The 18257-nt window shown below is 46.3% G+C and overlaps 1 protein-coding gene across 1 annotated transcript; it reads right to left on the bottom strand.

Annotated features, from left to right (window-relative positions):
- Positions 1 to 8147: 8147 nt before the first annotated feature.
- LOC123412937 (3-ketoacyl-CoA synthase 6-like) lies at positions 8148 to 9624 on the bottom strand. Its single transcript, XM_045105897.1, has one exon. It carries the CDS (start codon positions 9591 to 9593, stop codon positions 8148 to 8150), a length of 1446 nt encoding a protein of 481 aa, XP_044961832.1. The 5' UTR covers positions 9594 to 9624.
- Between the last annotated feature and the right edge of the window lie 8633 nt (positions 9625 to 18257).

Here is an 18257-nt window from a genome sequence, read left to right on the forward strand (position 1 = left end):
TGCACAAGCTGAAGATTTGATCTTAAAAAGATTAAAGGTAAGCGAATTGCTACCCTCTGAAATCAAAACCAATAAATATAACAATATCCTGACTGTGTGATTCTGTATTTTGTTGTATGATAATGGAATCTGAGTTTAACCCATTTCCAGAGGCAAAAAAGTCAATATGTTCATGAGCCCGGTCATAAATTGAATCACAGAAGCAAGAAATCTTAAACAAACACGTGAGCGAGAAATAAGATAGAAAGGCTATGATAATATGGAGACAATATTTTGTAGATATCAGTTCGATGATGATGACGGCGTCATAGACGATGAAGCGGGGTGGCCGAACAGACCAAGGCGACGGGGGCCAACGGGGAACGGCATGCGAGAGGAGGCCGGCGATGGGCCGAGAAGCCCGAGGCAGCCGGTAGGACCGACGCAGCCGGCAGGCCCGTGCAGTCAGCAAGCCCGGCGCAGCCGGTGGACCTAGGGCAGCCGACATTCCCGAGGCGGCCGACGAGTGGCGACGAAGACGGAAGGTGGGTGATACAGGCATCCTGTTCAGCGCAGGGCGGCGACGACGGCGTAAAGTGACGGGCAGGCAGATGCGCGGACGACGGCCAAGACGGGCCGCCGCGTCGCGCAAGGCTGCCGGGTCGAAGTAGAGGCCCGCTGGTCGCGCCTAGGTCGGAGTGGAGGCGTGCAGGTGTCAACGGCGACGGCGGGCGACGCAACCCGATCTTAGATCGGAAAACCAAAATGGAAGAACTCCGATCAAAAGACCGACAAAAGAGAGAAAATCCGGATCAAGAGATCGGGAAAAAGACTCCCTAGGGCAGCCGGTCAACAAGACCGACGAACGAACCCTAGGTACGGGCGGCGCGGCCCCCGCGGCGGTCATGAAGGCCGAACACGCCGGGGGCGGCGCGCGGGGCGGAAGCGATGACGACGGCTAGGTCAAGAAACTTGCGGCAGATACCATGTTGAAAGGAAGAATATAGGGATTGATGGAATAGTTGTTGTATTGCTTGAGCCTCATGGGCATATATCTATAGGAGTAAGGCAAGGTAGGACAAATCATAGTGTATCTCATATTTCCTAATAATCAATATACTCAACAACCAGAAATATTTATACTTATAATAATTAAAGACTCTCAAGAAATTCCCACATTAATCAGAGACTCTCAAGAAATTCCCACATTAATCAGATTTTACGAGCCGTTAATTAGGTGGGATCAAATTATTACGGTGTAGATTGACTGCGAAACCCTCTATGAAATGCCCGCATTAATCAGATTTTACGAGCCGTTAATCAGGTGGGACCAAATTATTACAGTGTAGATTGACTGTGAAACCCTTTAAAAAAAATAGCACTTACGTGCAGTTTGACTCATTAAATCCTCCGTGAAAAAAATCTTGAATTTAACAACTATCTCAATCTATCTAAACCGAGGGCGCCGAGGCGGGCGTTAATTGGTAGTCCGGTGGTCTCGCCCTGCCCGTCCTGCATATTCCAACCGTGCAATCATTGGATGGTGCGGGCGCAGCTGCAAGTGTGCTACGCGTGGTAGCCCGGCTGTGAGGGTGCGTCCATGCTGGCCGTGGCCTGCTGCTGTTGCGACTCACCAACCAGTCTAATGCCATCAGATAAGAGCAACTTCAACGGGTGATTCAAATAGACGCGCGCTTTATTCGTTTTTTGTCTATTTGGTTCGGACAGACGGACGTGCGCGTCTGCATTTTAAAATGGAACGGCTTGACCGTCTAACGGGGAGGCTGACCCAAATGTGTCGGCATGCAAAAAAAGAATGCTCGCATAAAATAAACTTAAAATAAACATAATTAAACATAAATGGCTGGTCAAACAGCCGGCCAAAGTACACTTAAACATAATTAAAACATTAACTAAAACATAAAAAAAGTCTGCGCCCGCCTTCTGCCACCCCGCACGTTGCCCTAGACGTCGCCGGCCTTGCCCTTGCCCTTGGCGTCAGCACCGTCGTCGCCATCGCCGGTGAGGTCGATGAAGGCGGGAGCAGGGCCAGCCCACCCGAACGCCGCCTGGTATGCTGCCAGGGCAGCCTCCTCCGACGTCTGCTGGGGCGGCGACATTGCGGCTAGCCGCGCGCGCTTCTCCTCCTCCTCCTCGAGCCGGAGCGCCTCCGCATTGCGCTGGAGCATGGCCTCGTAGCGCATCTGCTCCTCACCGTCAGCCTGCTCCTGGCGGAGCCGGTGCGCCTTCCAGCGCTCGAGGTGGGCGGCCTCCTGCTCCGGCGTCGCGGCGAAGTGGATGGGGGCGCACTCACCCACTCTCGGTATTGGCCCGTCCACGTGTAGGCCTCCTCCGGTCAAGTGGGTGAAGGCGAGGAGCGCTTCCACGTCGCCGGCTTGGGCTGGATGGGCGGCGGCGGTGGCGGTGGCGACACAAACGGCGGGGTGTCGACGGAGTCCCCCGCCACCGACAGGGCGAGGGCTTGCTCCTCGAGGCGGCTAGCCTCCAGCGCCTGCTGCAGGGCCTCCTCGAGGGCCGCCTGGTACTCCGCCTCCGCCTCCATGTTCTCCGGCTGTACCTGCGGGGGCGGCGGTGGGAAGGTGGCGGGACGGCGTCGACACCCCAGCGTCGTTGCTCCTCGTGTTCGAGGGCGAACCAAGCCTCCCAGTTGGTAGAGTCGGCGGCGTACTCAGGCAGCCGACGCTGTTCCGGCATGAGCTACGCGCGGCGCCGGCGCACCTCGTCGTCGTGCGCCCGCTGGCTCTGCGGAACCGTCGGCACCGGGATCCGTTGCGGATCCAGGTGCCAATGGTGCGGCAGCGTGACGTCGGGGTAGGGGAGGGGCTGCCTGTACTCCTAGTGCCACCGCGCTTGGTGCACCGGGATGTGCAGGCGCCGGCGTTCAGGGCGGAAACACGCCGGCGGTGGAGGAGGAGGGGGAGGGGGAGCATGGGAGGACGAAGCGTCGGGGGTGCCCTTGCCCTTGCCCTTGCCATTGTTGCTGCCGAAGATGCCCATGGCGTGTTAGGGTTTCCTGTCGCCGGCGAGGAAGCAAAGGGAGTGGTGGGGGCCAGATGTGGACAGGAGAAGTGGATGAGGCCGGCCCCCGCCGCACGTGTGCTTAAAAAAGGACGCTTCCTGAGGCTGACAAGTGGTCCCGCTGTCGGTGGTCGTCATAAATAAGACGACCGGTGGCGGTTGGGTGGCCTACAGGTGGGGACGTGGCGGACGTCGAGGAGACGCATGGCGCGTCCGTTTCGCGTCCGCGTCCGCGTCGACGTATTCCAGGCGCAATTTTGGAACGGAAATGGGTCGACGTGGACGCTAGGCGGATGTGATTTGCATTTGGGTCGGCGTGTTGGGCCTTCACTTTTGTCCGCGCCGATCCAAACAGACACAGAGGGGATCGCTCCATTAAAGTTGCTCTAATGTTATTGTTTCTATTTTATCTGGTGCCCCAGTCATCTTAGATAGTAGTACATAGTAGTACATGTATATGGAGAAACAAAACAGGTCCATGCCATCTGGAAGCTAAACTATCAAGCATATTGATCGACCGATCATGCCTTCCTTTCATAGAAATTTTTCTGTGATGATGAGTAGTTGGACTGATAAATACATCACGAAGAGATGCGCAAGTACTTGAAGTTGGGATGTGGATGGATTTTCAGGTGGCCGATACATGCATGCACGTATAAACTGTGAGCCGCATGTTATCAACTCGATCTATATACATACGTTCCATCCTGTACGTGCATGTCCAGATAGAAGACATCAATAAGCTAGCTAGCGTACATGCTAATTCCTTCAGCCAAAAGCAACCCCAGCGATATCTTATAATGCCCCCCATATCTCCCTCCTACATACATGTAGAACTTGGCCACTTTAATAGGCTGCATCATCATGTTTCAATAAGACATATATCTTGAAAACTTAATTTTGACTATTCCAAATGTCTTTCTTTATAATCAATAACAATAGGATTATAGTGTATGTGGAGTTTATTGTAGCATTAGCATGTATTGGTGTATACTGACGGCCAATTAAAGAATTGCAGATTTGTTTTCTTTAGACTAATGGTACACATATAAATTTTAATTGTGATCGATTACTATTATATCCTTCATGTATTCATATGTCACATATTTAATATGCATTATTAAAAAATACAGTATATATCTAAGTTATTTGCTTACTAGACACTATAAGATTTGGACATTTTTGTGATAAATTGATCAGTGTTTGAACACGTGAGATAATCTTTATGCTATTGTAGAGCCAAAATAGGTAATTCGCAACATAGTTGATATTTTTTCTGTACTAATTATATTCCAGTGTGCATGCATTTTATTCCTTCATGAATTTAATAGGGTATCTTCTACTCCCTCTGTTCCTAAATATAAGTCGTTTTAAACATTCCACTTCGGACCACGTATGAAGGAAAATGAGCGAATCTACATTCTAAAATATGTATATATACATTCGTATGTACTCCATAGTGCAATCTCTTAAAACACTCATATTTAGGAACGGAGGGAGTAGCATATTTTCAGTCATTTATTAATGGTTTTTGTGCATAACTTTCAAGAAATTAGCTGGAACTTATATTTTTGTTTTCATTATGTCTTAATTTGGAGTTATTCTGGCACATATAAAACTTGCTTCCAGCCTTAGATTATGACTGATTGTTGGGTGATAGGGATTAAGATTGAAACTATTTTGTGTTTTAACACCCTTAAAAGAACTGGAGCAGTAAAAGGTATTCTCTTTTAGTTTTTGTTGCTCTTGAATGCACCAATTTTGGGTAAATGCTATTGTTGTAACTAACATATTGGAGCGAGTAACAAAAGATAAAGGAGAGTATAAATGTTGCATTATAACGACGCATAGAATACAACCTGTCCTAGTTGAAAAGGAAACATACTATGCATGCAAGTTAGCCATAGTAAGTTAGGAGTAGAAATCTAAATGAATGTGTATCATGCCTGCAACAGCCATGGGTTGTCACATACTGATTGCAAGACTTTTCTCTACTTGTAATACGTGACTAAACTATTATGGCAGAGGTTCCACGTAAAGACACGACCAAGGCCAAAATATAAATGGTCAGAGGATGAATAAATTATGCACAAAGCAACTCACAAAGCTTCAGGCTACTGAACACTCATGGAATCATGGGTGTTGTGTTTTAGTACCTCGGTCCCTGAATGTAGACGCCCATGCACACATTGCCAGAGGAAGATCCTAATCTTTAGGGGCAGCTTAAGCTCCTGCGGTCCAGGAGTGGCCGAAATGGCCTTATAGAGGGACTTAGTGGAGAAGGAACCAGTCGGTTCAAGATGCCAATAAGTGGCATCCGGCTCCAGGGAGGGGGAGTGCAGGGCAATGCACTCCAGCATCTCCTTCCGTTGAACGCGTTACAACGGGCCAAAGGTACGTCGAAACGCCATTGATACAAGATCAGTCACGGCCGCTTCAACCGTAAGCTGCGTCCAAGTACAAATACAGAACAACGTGTAGAATCGCTCCGCAAAAGGTCTAGTGTCCGACCATCGGTCAAGCCAGAAGAGGTGCTAGCACCCGAGCCAATCCTAATGGATGAATCAATCCGGAGGATCGGCAAAAATCAATCCTATTGGTCGTGACTAAGTAGAATTATGTTACTTAGGTGACAAGAGGGTTAAGGATGGTCAAGGTGCCTAGGTTTGTTGGAAATGAGAAAGTTGCAATCGTTTTTTTTTCTCCATAGCAGCGCATGGGCATTCAACTACGGATCATTTTATATGTAGACAAATGCATGTGCTCCCTTCGTTTTTAAATATAGGTCTTTCTAGAGGTTTCACTAGGGTACTACATATGGATATATATAGATATACTTTAAAGTGTAGATTCATTCATTTTGCTCCGTATATACTCCCCTAGTGAAATCTTTTAAAAGACTTATATTTAGGAACGGAGGGAGTATTGTGCATGAATGATACTTCTACAAAAATGATAATTAATTTTTTGGTTATGACGGATCTTGATAGCATCACATAGGTGATTGTTCTTCCTTGGCAACTCACATACCCACAAACTAAACATGGAAGAAATTTTTCTCCTGTTACAAAACGCACGGACACTTTTGCTAGTTATCAGTAACACGAGCATCAATAAGTTCAATGATGGGATCTGCACACAGCGACGGACATCAATAAATAGATTTTTGAAATAAGTAGTCACCATATAGGGGGAGTATCTGTGTGGGCAACCTCAACATCATCAACCTGTGATTTGATACGGTTTATGTGTGCGTGCCAGGCTGCCCTATGGTGAATTTTTTGTGTGTGTTTCTATCTCCTTCACGCAACCATTCAATCATGAAACACTGCATCCAGAGCATCTCTTCCATGTAAAGCAATTCATTCATGCGATCTATGGCTCCTCTCATAGGTCGTTTATCAGCATTCATGGCCATTAATTCTTCAAGATGAGAGCGAGATTTATTGATTTCTTTGACAACATTACCAAAAAAATTCTTACTCCATCCATGGAGTGCGTGCATGAGATTGCCCAGTGCCGCCGCGACATCACCAAGGTTACCCATAGCACCGGCCGCAGCCCAGGCTTGCGAGATCACCTCAGGTAGTGTCGGTTCCCGCTCCCAGGCCACATCATAGTGGCGGCATCTCCTTCCTACATTCTCCCGGGGGTGGCTTGGCCATGCATCAAAGAAGGATGGATGCATGGTCAGAAGATAATGCAACCAAGTGCTTAACACCGACCTCTAAGAACATGTCTCTCCACTCATTATTGGCAACCGCCTAGTCGAATCGTACTTTGAAGTTGGCTCTACCTGACAATCGGTTATCATAGGTGTAAGGGTGACCTGAAAATCCAAGATCACCAAGACCACATAGCTCCAAACTATCATGAAAATCAATCATCTGACCTATGAAACGGGGAGTTTCGAAGAAGTGTTCGAAGCCCCCACATGGCCTTGTTGAAGTGACCAATCACCACCCAAGGCATGCTCACTTGGTGGATAAGGCCCCGAAGATGCGACCATGTGGAATGATAGTCCTCCGTCCGGGGCTCACCGTAAACGGTGGTAAGCCTCCAAGGAGGTTCACACGCACTAGGAGTCACATATGCATCAATATATCGATCATTCATATCTTTAACATCAAGATTAATCGACTCATGCCAATAGAGAGTTAAACCTCCACTTAGACATGTATTGTCCACTGCATCAAAACCACTAAGACCTAAACGGGGTCGGTATCTCTTCATTTTATCTTTTGATTGCCTAGTTTCACAAAGGAAAACAATACTAGGGGAATGGGTCTGCACCAAGCTCACAAGATCACGGGCAGTCTGAGGGTTCCCTCCTCCTCGGTAGTTCCAACTCAGAAGATTCAAGTTGCTCATCTCGTTTCCTGGTAACTCTGTTCGAGGCAATTGTGTCACCGCCGACGGTGTGATTGATCAATGTATATCCCTTGGAACGGCAACATTCAAAACCCTTGAGGATGAGTCCTGCCCCTTCACGGCTTCGGGCGGGTGGCTTACTCATCAGATGCCCCTTGTTGATGGGACAACCCCTTGTTGAGGCGTGGGATTCAATATGGATGCTTGATTATTGTAGGCCTCGCTGCTCAAAACATGCCCCTGTGTTCGTGAGGAATTTTGATGAACATGCGGAGTAGGCCTAGTAGGGTTGGTGACGAGACCTCCGGGGTCAAATTACAACCCAGCTGGACATGAGCTACTTCGTTTGTATTCTCTGAAGTCCAGATCAGTAGCTTGTTGGATTACATCACTGGAAGGACCTGACACAATCATGGGGATGGGCGCGGCCTCAAGGCCTGACCTAGCTTCAATCGTGCGGACATATCCGCACGGGTGGACACAGCCACAACAGGTCCGCCACATGGACGACGTTCACATGCGGAGCAGTGGCCAGACTCCCTGGCGACGATAGCATGTGACCGCGACAATGGCGGCGACAGGCTGTCACCTTTTACTGCAGTGGGCCAGCATCTATCCGCTAACAGGCCTGAAGCACCTTCCTGCGTATATTTATGAATTACCATTTTCTTTTGAAAAACTCACAAGATGTATCGACACCCAATAGTGTTGTCCCTGTTATTGTATTATCTAGCTGTACATGTAATTATCCTCTGGATTTAACCAATCTTGGAGACATCTACTGGGTAACGATGGATGCAGCTAGCCCAGGGTCCATCCACACGTGAAGATGGTTGTATACACACCCATCCAATGGTATTGCACTCATACCCTGCACCAAATCCGATCATCCACACTTTATCGTCTTTCTTCATCCGGCCTTTGGCCTCGATGTATGATAATTGATACCACACCGATGAGGTCGACTGGTTTCCAAATCGATGAAGTGTCATCTTTGATGGCTCAACATGCTTGTCTGATAGATTAAGACCACGTTGTACTGAGGTGATGACCGCTGGTCCACCAACATGGATGCAGAAATGCTCAAATGCAACACAAAAGTTAGGGATGTATGGTCTGGTATTCCTTCGACAGAACACCTTTTTCGCCACGAAGAAGAGCAAAAACATGAGGAACTCTGATGCTGGTAAGACAAGAGGTGCAGTTGCCATGATATTGACCTTGAGCGTATCTCTAGCAACATTCATAATGTCCTTAGAGAGAGCAACCCCTAGGTTTCCCTCCTCATCCTCCTCTTGATAAGCACACTGGTAGGCATCGTTGTTTGCTGCAGTGATCGTCCGTGTGAAATGACCAAGCCGGAACCGAGCCTTGCCCCTAGAACACGACAACAACTTGGCAGCACCGCCTATGCGGAACAAGATGTTAGACAACTGCATAGAACGCGTATTCCCCTCATAGTAGGACGGTCCAATAGTCTCTGTTGACACCAGCAACGCGTGTGACCCCCGAGGCATGACCCGCAACATGTTACTGGCGAGCCCCACTGCATTCACTGAGGCAGAGCACGCCATCCCTGAGAGGTTGATGATGCGTAGATCGCCTCGCAACTTGTATCTGTTCACAATCACGTCGGCAATGGATGGTACCGGGCAAAATGCACTGATGTTGGTTATAAGAACACTGATCGCATCAAGGTTAATGCCTGTCTTGGCCAAAAGGTCATCGACTGCCGAGAAGACAACCAACTCTGCTTCGGCGCGTGCTTCATCAAGCCCACAGTATGGCTCTATATAGTGAAGTACAGGCGGGACACATGTTTCATCGCCCATGCCTGAGCGCTCAAGAACAGTAGCTATGAAGTTAACTGTAGAATCAACAAGCAAAGGCGAGAGATGTTGATGCTCGAGGAAGTTTGCCTTTGCGACTCTTAAGTTGGAACTTGGTTGGAAGCAAGCGTAATCAATAAGATATACAATTTTAGGACGAAATGCAAGGTAGACGGTGGCCGTGATGATGAGTAGAACGACCACAATAATAGCACTGGATTGGGGCACAATTTGGTGTGCTGCAGCAAGCCATGGTGCACCTTTGTTGAGGACGCCAGGTGCGAGTGTGGTTGTGGTGACAATTGGCTGGACGAGGATTTTGGCAGTGCGATTGTATAGCAATGTGAGGCCCTTGAGATCAGAACCTGAACTCATGTTGTTGGCAGTGCAATTGTAGTTTACGTGCATCCAAGATGACCGATGAGGATAGAAGGGAAGTGTTGCGTGGTGTAGTTTATACAAGTGTTGGGTGATGTACTTCTAAAGGCTCCCAACTGTGCAAGTGCCAACTGCCCTCTTTTTGTCCTTTGCACATATAAAAAACCTTGTCCTTCGACCTTATTTCTACGAACGTTTTTTGCACCCAGAATTTTGTAACAACCTAGTATGTGTGAAGTACGTAACGTCATAAGCTGATGGGCCATCGAGCTGGAACAACCAACTTTCCAATAGTACACGAGCCACCATAGTACATGTAAGTATGTGACATTGCACGCCGACTTCTCAACTTGTATTTCACAAAATATTATTCATGCTGCACATATGTGTGCCCCATGTTTTTTTAAATACGCCTAAGGAGCACTCTCGTTCAGATTATTAAGTGGACGTAAGAACAAAGGAGAAATGGAAAAAATAATGACAACTTTGACAGAAGATGGTCATTTATGTTTAATACTACTTGTATTATAGAAAGTTTGGACCTGAGGGAGATTGACCTCACCGGCAGACAATACACATGGGTGAACAATTTACCAAATTCAACATGTGAGAAGTTGGATCGAGTTCTCGCCATTGTAGAGTGGGAACAAAAATTTCCCCTCGTAAGATGCAAGCGTTACAAAGGGAAATTTCGGATCATACCCCGTTGCTCGTTGACTCTGGGGAGGCGACTCATGCAGGCAACAATTTTTTCTCTCTTTCAAACTATCGTGGTTCGAGAGAAAGGGCAAAGAATGGAAGCATGATTTATAAAGTGGAGAAAGAAAGGCCGCTCTACCTTATAAAAGAGTTAAGACTTGAAAGTTGAATCGTTCCTATTAGATGTGACTGAACGGTCTTCTAGTGAACCAACCTGTGATCGGATGGCTAGAAGGATAGTAGTATCCGCAGCCGATCAGGTTTCAAGTCCTAGTGCTCGCATTATTCCTGGATTTATTTCATAATTTTCAGTGATGCGCATTCAGTGAGAGGAGACGTTCCCATCGACGACAGGGCGTCTATGGTGACTTCGTAAATCTCAAGATGATATGCGGGCTTAGTCTTTCGAAGGTGTTCATAAGGATAGGGTATGCGTGTGTGTTCATAGGAATAAGTGTATGTATGTTTATATGAGCGATTACGTTTGTACTGTGTTAAAAAAGCTCTTCTAAGGCAGAAGCTGAGGAGAAGTTACACGTACTTCTCATTGAAGAAGAATGAAATATGCACTAAGAGCAAAGGTGTGGCAAGTTGACGAGGGAGGTGACAACAGGCAGTTTTTCCATATGCTTGCAAATGAAAAGCATATAAAGAAGAACATTTTTCAGCTTGAACAAAATGAGGGTACAATTGTAGAGCGTAGAAACCTAAAATTGTACATCTCTACCTATCACAAAAAAAAATTTGGAGTACCAGAGGACAATTTTGTGTGACTCAACGAGTGCATGGTTGGGGACTCACCTCAGCTAGGGACAGACGAGAACGAGATTTTGTCGCGCCATTTACTGAGAAAGAGGTGTTTGAAACGATAGCACAAATGAAGAACAATAGGGCCCCAGGACCGGATGGTTTTCCCGTAGAGTTTTATAAGATATGTTGGCATATCATTAAGGGTGACCTTATGCATATGTTCCATAACTTGTTTAACGGCCAACTTCAGCTCTTCCAACATTGGAACGGTTATGTTGCTGCTAGAAAAGAAGGAGGTGGTTTGTGTCAAACAATTCACATCGATATGTCTGCTTAATGTGAGCTTCAAGAGTTTTACCAAAGTCGGTGCAAACCGACCGACGTGATTTGCACATAGTATGGTGTAACCAACTCAGTCCGCTTTCATGCCAGACGGGAACATATTGGAGGATATAGTTGTCCTACATGAAACATTACATGAAACCCAATCGAAGAAACTAGATGGAGTGATCTTCAAAGTGGATTTCGAGAAGGCGTATGATAAGGTTAAATGGTCGTTTCTCCAATAGGCCTTACTATGAAGGGTTTTGACGATTCCAGGAGGAAACATGTTGAACCCTTTGTGCAAAGGTAGCATTGGCATTAAGGTAAATGATGACACGGGTCATTATTTTGAGACGCAAAAGGGCCTAACACAAGGGGACCCAATGTCCCTGTTTTGTTCAACATGGTGATGGATATGTTGGCAATTTTCATTGGACGGGCCAAAGAGGATGGTCAAGTAGGTGGGTCAGTATCCCATCTAGTGGATTGTGGCATGTTCATACTACAATACGCATATGACACAATTATTTTCATGAAACATGATATGGCAAAGGCTAGAAATATGAAGCTAATCCTCTGCTGCTTCGAGTAGTTGTCGGAATTGAAGATCAATTTTAACAAAAGTGAATTGTTCTATTTTGGAAGAGCCAAAGAAGAACAAGATTTATACAGATAATTGTTTGTGTGCGAATTGGGATCCTACCATTTACTTATTTTGGTATACCAATTCATCATCGTAAGTTATCTAATAAGGAGTGGAAACACATTGAATATCGATTTGAAAAAACTAAGCTGACGGAAGGGTAAGCTGATGTCTTATGGTGGAAGGCTTGTTCTAATCAACTCGGTGTTGACAAGCATGCCAATGTTTCTACTGTCTTTCTTTGAAGTGCCTGTAGGGGTACGAAAAAAGGTTAGACTTCTATCTCTCGTGATTTTTCTGGCAATGTGGTGAAAACAAGACAAAATGCAGGCTTTCCAAGTGGGGTATTATTTATAGACCAAAGGACCATGTGGGCTAGGGATTGAGAACTTAGAGGTCAAGAATAGATGCCTGCTCGGCAACTGGTTGTATAGGCTATCTGTTGAGACTAAAGATAGGTGGGTGCAAATTTTACGAAATAAGTACCTACGTTCAAAAACTCTAGCCCAGGTTACTGTCAGACCGAATAATTCTCCTTTTTGAAAGGTGCTAATGAGAACGAGAGTTATCTTCTTCCACAGACCAAATTTACCATTGACAACAGTAACACGACTAGATTCTAGGAGGATACTTGGTTAGGGGAGACACCACTGGCCACACAATATCCTTCCATGTATAATATTGTGCAACATAAGGAAACTTATGTGTCTACAACATTACATATTGTCCCCCTGAATATCCAGTTCGAAAGGTCTCTAGTAGGAGACCGATGGAATAGCTGGTTACATCTCATGCGAAGGTTGACAGATATTCACCTCTCTGATGAGCCAGACATGATTCACTCAAAGTTATCCATCAATGGGATATTTCTGTCAAGTCTATGTATCTATACCTAATAAACTCCGGACCAATTCAAAAATCAAGTCATATTAGGAAGATTAAAGTCCTTTTAAGAATCAAGATATTCAGGTGGTTTGTTCACAAGGAAGTGATTCTCACAAAGGATAACTTAGCCAAGCGAAGATGAGAGGGTTGTAGGCGATGTTGCTTTTGTGATTAAGATGAGAATATAAAACACCTCTTTCTCAAACGTTCGCTCGCCAAACTTTTGTGACGTTCGATTTAAGTGGCCTTTAATGTTAGCCCTCCGTTTAGTATTAACACATTATTTGAATCATGGCTAGATTGAGTGGGGCCGAGTATTGCACGAAATATTTGGATTGGAGCGTGTGCATTACTATGGGCTATTTGGAACTACACAAACGACATGATTTTTAATAGGCAACCTCTCATAAAAAAATTGCAGGTCATATACAGAGCCACATCTTGAATCCATACATGGTCCTTGTTCAGTCATGCGGAAACTCAGGAGCATATGGCTATTGGGTGCAACCGTTGAAAGACGGTAGCACGGGATATTTACAACCTCTGGACGTCGGTCCAATAGTAGACTAGTGTTTAGTCATCTTGTTTTATTTTCACCGATTGTGGCAAATTTATTGTTTACTTACTTCGGCTTTTTCGAAACCACTTTTGTATCACAGACCTTTTGAGCGACATTTTTATTTATGGTTTTGGTAAAACACATCTACATGTGAGATAAGTATTGCACATCTAAGTCCTATATCATTGATCTTCCGTGGAGATTCGTGTTTTTTTATTATTTTCCTTTTTATGCTTGATTTAGTCATTTAGATGTGCAATAACTATGTCACATCTAGATGTGTCCTAGACACATCCTTTTATTTAATAATATGACTGCATGCATGTGAATGATGCAGGGGGTATTCCTTCTTTTCCAAAACGAAAAACAAAAACATGTTGAGAAAAGGTTGCATAAGTGAAAGGTGCGCCCGTCGTGGTAGGTCTCAAGGTCAGGCCTCCTTTAGTTTTTTTTATTTTTGTTTGCACGTAAGTTTGATAGGACTGAACAACTAATGAAGAAAAGGTAAGTCCGATTTGTATGTTGCACATCCTTAATTTGTTATACCCAGACAAACTACGTTGGACACGAAATACTTACTGGCTAAGTGAAAGGACATAAGCTTTCTTCTATTCCCTCCATTCCTAAATATAAAACATTTTAGAGATTGTACTATAAACTACATACAGATATACATAAACATATTTTAGAGTATAGATTCACTCATTTTGTTTTGTATATAATCTTTTAATAAAATTCCTAAAAGGTCTTATATTTTGAAACGGAGGGAGTAACATATAGTAGATTTACTACAGAGAAAGAACTTGTCACGGTATTCTCTAGCATGGTGAACATAACCACACAACCAGTGATTTGTGATGCAGTAATTTCCAATCCTCGAAGTGCCTATCTTGGTCGGAAAGAAGTCTACAATGGCAGACAAACTTTTTTTGCCCCAAAGATGGGACCAATCTATATCTATATCTATACATCATAATAATAATAATAATAATAATAATAATAATAATAATAATAATAATAATAATAATAATAAAGCGGCTATTGCTTCCGTCGAAAAACCATCATGGTATTTTTTATAAAAAAGCCCCTGTAATTTTTGTTATTCAACCCGCGCTCCATCATTTATCTACAATGCAAAAGGAAAAAATGATTCGCTGTAAAAATTATACCCGTACGCATCGCCTCCTCCCGTCGACCCTGGGCCACCCTGGCCTGTGCCCAGGCCGCCGCCACACCACTCACCGCTGCGGCCGACCTCAACCGCCACCGTTGCCGATCTCAACCCACCCGCCTCCGCGGCTGTACCTCTCCCCGCTCACTGCCCCCGTTGCGGCGCTCGAGCGCATCGCGTCGACCCTGGTCCACCCTGGCCTGTGCCCAGGCCGCTGCCACACCACTCGCCACCGCGGCCGACCTCAACCACCACTGTTGTCGATCTCAACCCGCCCGCCTCCGCGGTCGTACCTCTGCCCACTTGCTGCCCCTGTTTCGGCGCTCGAGCACAGCTTCTGGATCAAATCAACGCGACAGCTACAACGACTTGGATGATGCGTCTGCTCGATGCAGAACGGCGGCGGCGCGCGGATAAGGCGCGGCGGAGCGAAGTACTTGCAGGTGGAGGCGGACCTCCATGGCTCACACGGGGAACTCCGAGGTTATCGCGCGGCAACGACGACTCCTTATGGCCAGATAGAGGCGCCTAACCCTTGCTTCCCTCATCGTATCCCCTCCTCCGGCAGGAACTCATCATCTGGTGAGATCCCCTCCCCATGCCTCCAACCGTGTGCCAAGCACCGGCAAAAAATTTTGTTTTGTGAGAATTTGTTTGCTGATGAATGAATGTATTGAATGTAAGATTGCATTGTTGTAGAGAGAGAGAATGGAACACCACCTTCAGTTTGTCATCTCATCCCACATTCTCTATCCCATGAGTGAACTAAGATAACAGTTCCTTGATCAATTCACGTAGCCTTTTTGTTTTGCTTTGCTTGTCTCGCTCAATTTCTCATCATGGTGGAATTAACAATGGATGGGTTGATTTCTCAACAAAATAGGATAGGACTGACTACATTACTTAGTTAGCTTATTATTTTAATAAATCAAAATGATTATAAAAGATTAAAAGCGTGTGGTATTTTTTCTCCCATTGCAACGCACGGGCCTTTTTGCTAGTATGAAAAAGAGAAGTAAAAGAACAAAAAATAGGCTAAGCTTTCTTTCTTGGTGAAGGATGATGCATGTTTCATTAAAGTTCTGACACTAAAACCTCAGCTAATGAGGAAACTACTAGTACCTCTATACCAAAATATAAGAGCCACATTAGCTAAAGTTTATCTGGAAAACCCTGGTGGAAACTGAGGTGTTCATCTGTAAAAGTTGTTAGAGTTGTGTCGAATATTGTGTACACGGTAGGTTACAGTTGAACTATGAGTTGTATTGTGTTTAGATAGGATATGGAGTCGTGTCCAAACAGGACACTTATATCCTAGGCCTCTCATATATAGCGGGGCTAGACACACGATGTAACCTATGCCAACATAATAGCACGGGCGTGCAGGGGGAGCCGGCGGCGTGTGTCGGCGCCCAGGTGGCCGGTGTTGCGGTATTGTGACGGTGTCAGGGGGAGGAGCGCCCGTAGTCATGCCCCAAGAATGTAGCCATATCGATGAACCTCGTTAACAAATCTCGGTGTCGTGCTCGTGTGATTGCTTAGTCCTCGATAGATCGACGAAAAGCCTTAGATTATTCTAACAAGTGGTATCAGAGCTAGGTTGTTCAGAGGTTGCGTTGTGTTGATCTAGAGGAAGGAGCAGAAGAATTCGTTGGATCGAGTTGGTCGCATGCGGCGATGAAAACAACTCGACGGTGTGGCGAAGATATACTCCCTCCGTTCCTAAATATAAGTCTTTTAACAGATTTCATTAGAAGTCTACATACGGAACAAAATGAGTGAATCTACACTTTAAAGTATGTCTATATACATCCGTATGTAGTCTACTAGTGGAATCTCTAGAAAGAATTATATTTAGGAAAAGGAGTATATCTGTTCGAAATAGCGATCGGAAGCAGCAAGTGGAAGTCGCGCGGCGAACAGGAGCGGCACGCGCACCTAGCATACAGCGGCGGCGGGGTCCGGATCGTGGTGCGTATTGGCGAGATCGAATCCAAACCGATGCAGTGGTAGCAGCTTGGTGCGGCGGATCATGCAATCAGGCAGGATCGGGGCGCGGCGTGTTTCTCGACGAGATTGGGCAGGTGAGACCCAGACAGCGTCCGCTGCAGGAAGTAGCGGCCGGCTTGTGGCCAGCTAAGGCCCAAAGAAGGCGTGGCAGTCCAGGCACCGGCCGGCCCAGGCGCAGAGGTGACTCGCGATGGCCAGCGCAAGGCAGCCTGCTCGGGCACTTGTGACGGCGCGCAGGTAGACACGAGGGTTTGTTGGTTAAAAAAAAGAAAAAGGAGACAACCAGTACAAAGGTATGTACGTGGCTTTGGGATGCAGCATGATTAAAGAAAATGGGTGTTGAAAGATTTGTTGGCACAACATGGATGCTTGAAGGCGTTGCAGGAAGTCATGTCAGCTGTGGTGGAATTATCATGTGATGAATGGAAATTCGCGAAAGATGGTTTGGGAGCCTGTGTCGGACTGGTCAGTCTGACAGATCGACGCAAGTCGGTTGAAACAGAAGACGGTGGTGTGATCAGCAACGATGACGTAGGAACGTGATGCTGATGGTGACCGACTTCTGGGCGTGGAAACACGCGACGCAGGGCCGAGGACTTGTGTGGCTTCGAGAAGACTATGGCGCGGGGTTGGTTCAAGGTGATGTACATACAGAGCTTGAAGTCGACGGGGCGCGGGGTGGACTGATCATTACCATGGAGTCATGTTGAAGGTGGAGCTGGATTGAGGGGCTACGGTGTCAGGATCCGGAGAATCGCAGCCTATTCAGCGGGAAAAGCGAGTGACACGTGGTTTGGACTGGAGCTCGGTGGTCTGATGGAAACGTGATACTCATCATCGGTCGGTGATGATCGGTGGTACTCTGCAGTGGGGGTTGAGTGGTGTGGGTTCGCGACCCTTGAGACTCGACCGGGACAGCGGAGGCTCGACGCGGTAATAGCGGAGAGGCGTGCGGTACGCACGGGGCATGGAGACGGGCCAAGGCTCTGGTGGTCATACATGTGGTGAGACAACTGCGAATTTGACTCGGGATGGCTACAAGCAATGATGAAATTCCTTCAAGTTTCAGACAGGCGGTCAAGGAAGAGCGGTGATGTTGAGTTCAGGTAACTCTTATGTGCGACCCCAATATGAGTTGCTCACTTTCACGCAGGTCAGTGATCGGTGTGTGATGGTGTTGAATACTCTGAAAGTTGGGAGCGCAACTAGAGTAACGTGGAGCTTAATTTCATTTGAGCGTTGACTATGGTCAGGAAAAGAAGGAACTACAAGTTGCACGGTGGAGTCACATGGAGTCTTTGAAGTAGCAACGGTGCTCATGGATAAGCTCAAGTTCAATGTACATGGAAGTTTGACGCATAGACGAATTCAAGGTGGTGGAGAATATTCGCCAAGGTGGAGTTTGTTAGAGTTGTGTCAAATATTGTGTACACGGTAGGTTACAGTTGGACTCTGAGTTGTATTCTGTTTAGATAGGATATGGAGTCGTGTCCAAACAGGACACTTATATCCTAGGCCTCTCATATATAACGGGGCTAGACACACGATGTAACATATGCCAACATAATAGCACGGGCGTGCAGGGGAGCCGGCGCCCAGGTGGCCGGTGTTGCGGTATTG

The sequence above is a fragment of the Hordeum vulgare genome, chromosome 7H (assembly GCF_904849725.1).
Source record: "Hordeum vulgare subsp. vulgare chromosome 7H, MorexV3_pseudomolecules_assembly, whole genome shotgun sequence".
In the NCBI taxonomy this organism is placed as follows: Eukaryota; Viridiplantae; Streptophyta; class Magnoliopsida; order Poales; family Poaceae; genus Hordeum; species Hordeum vulgare.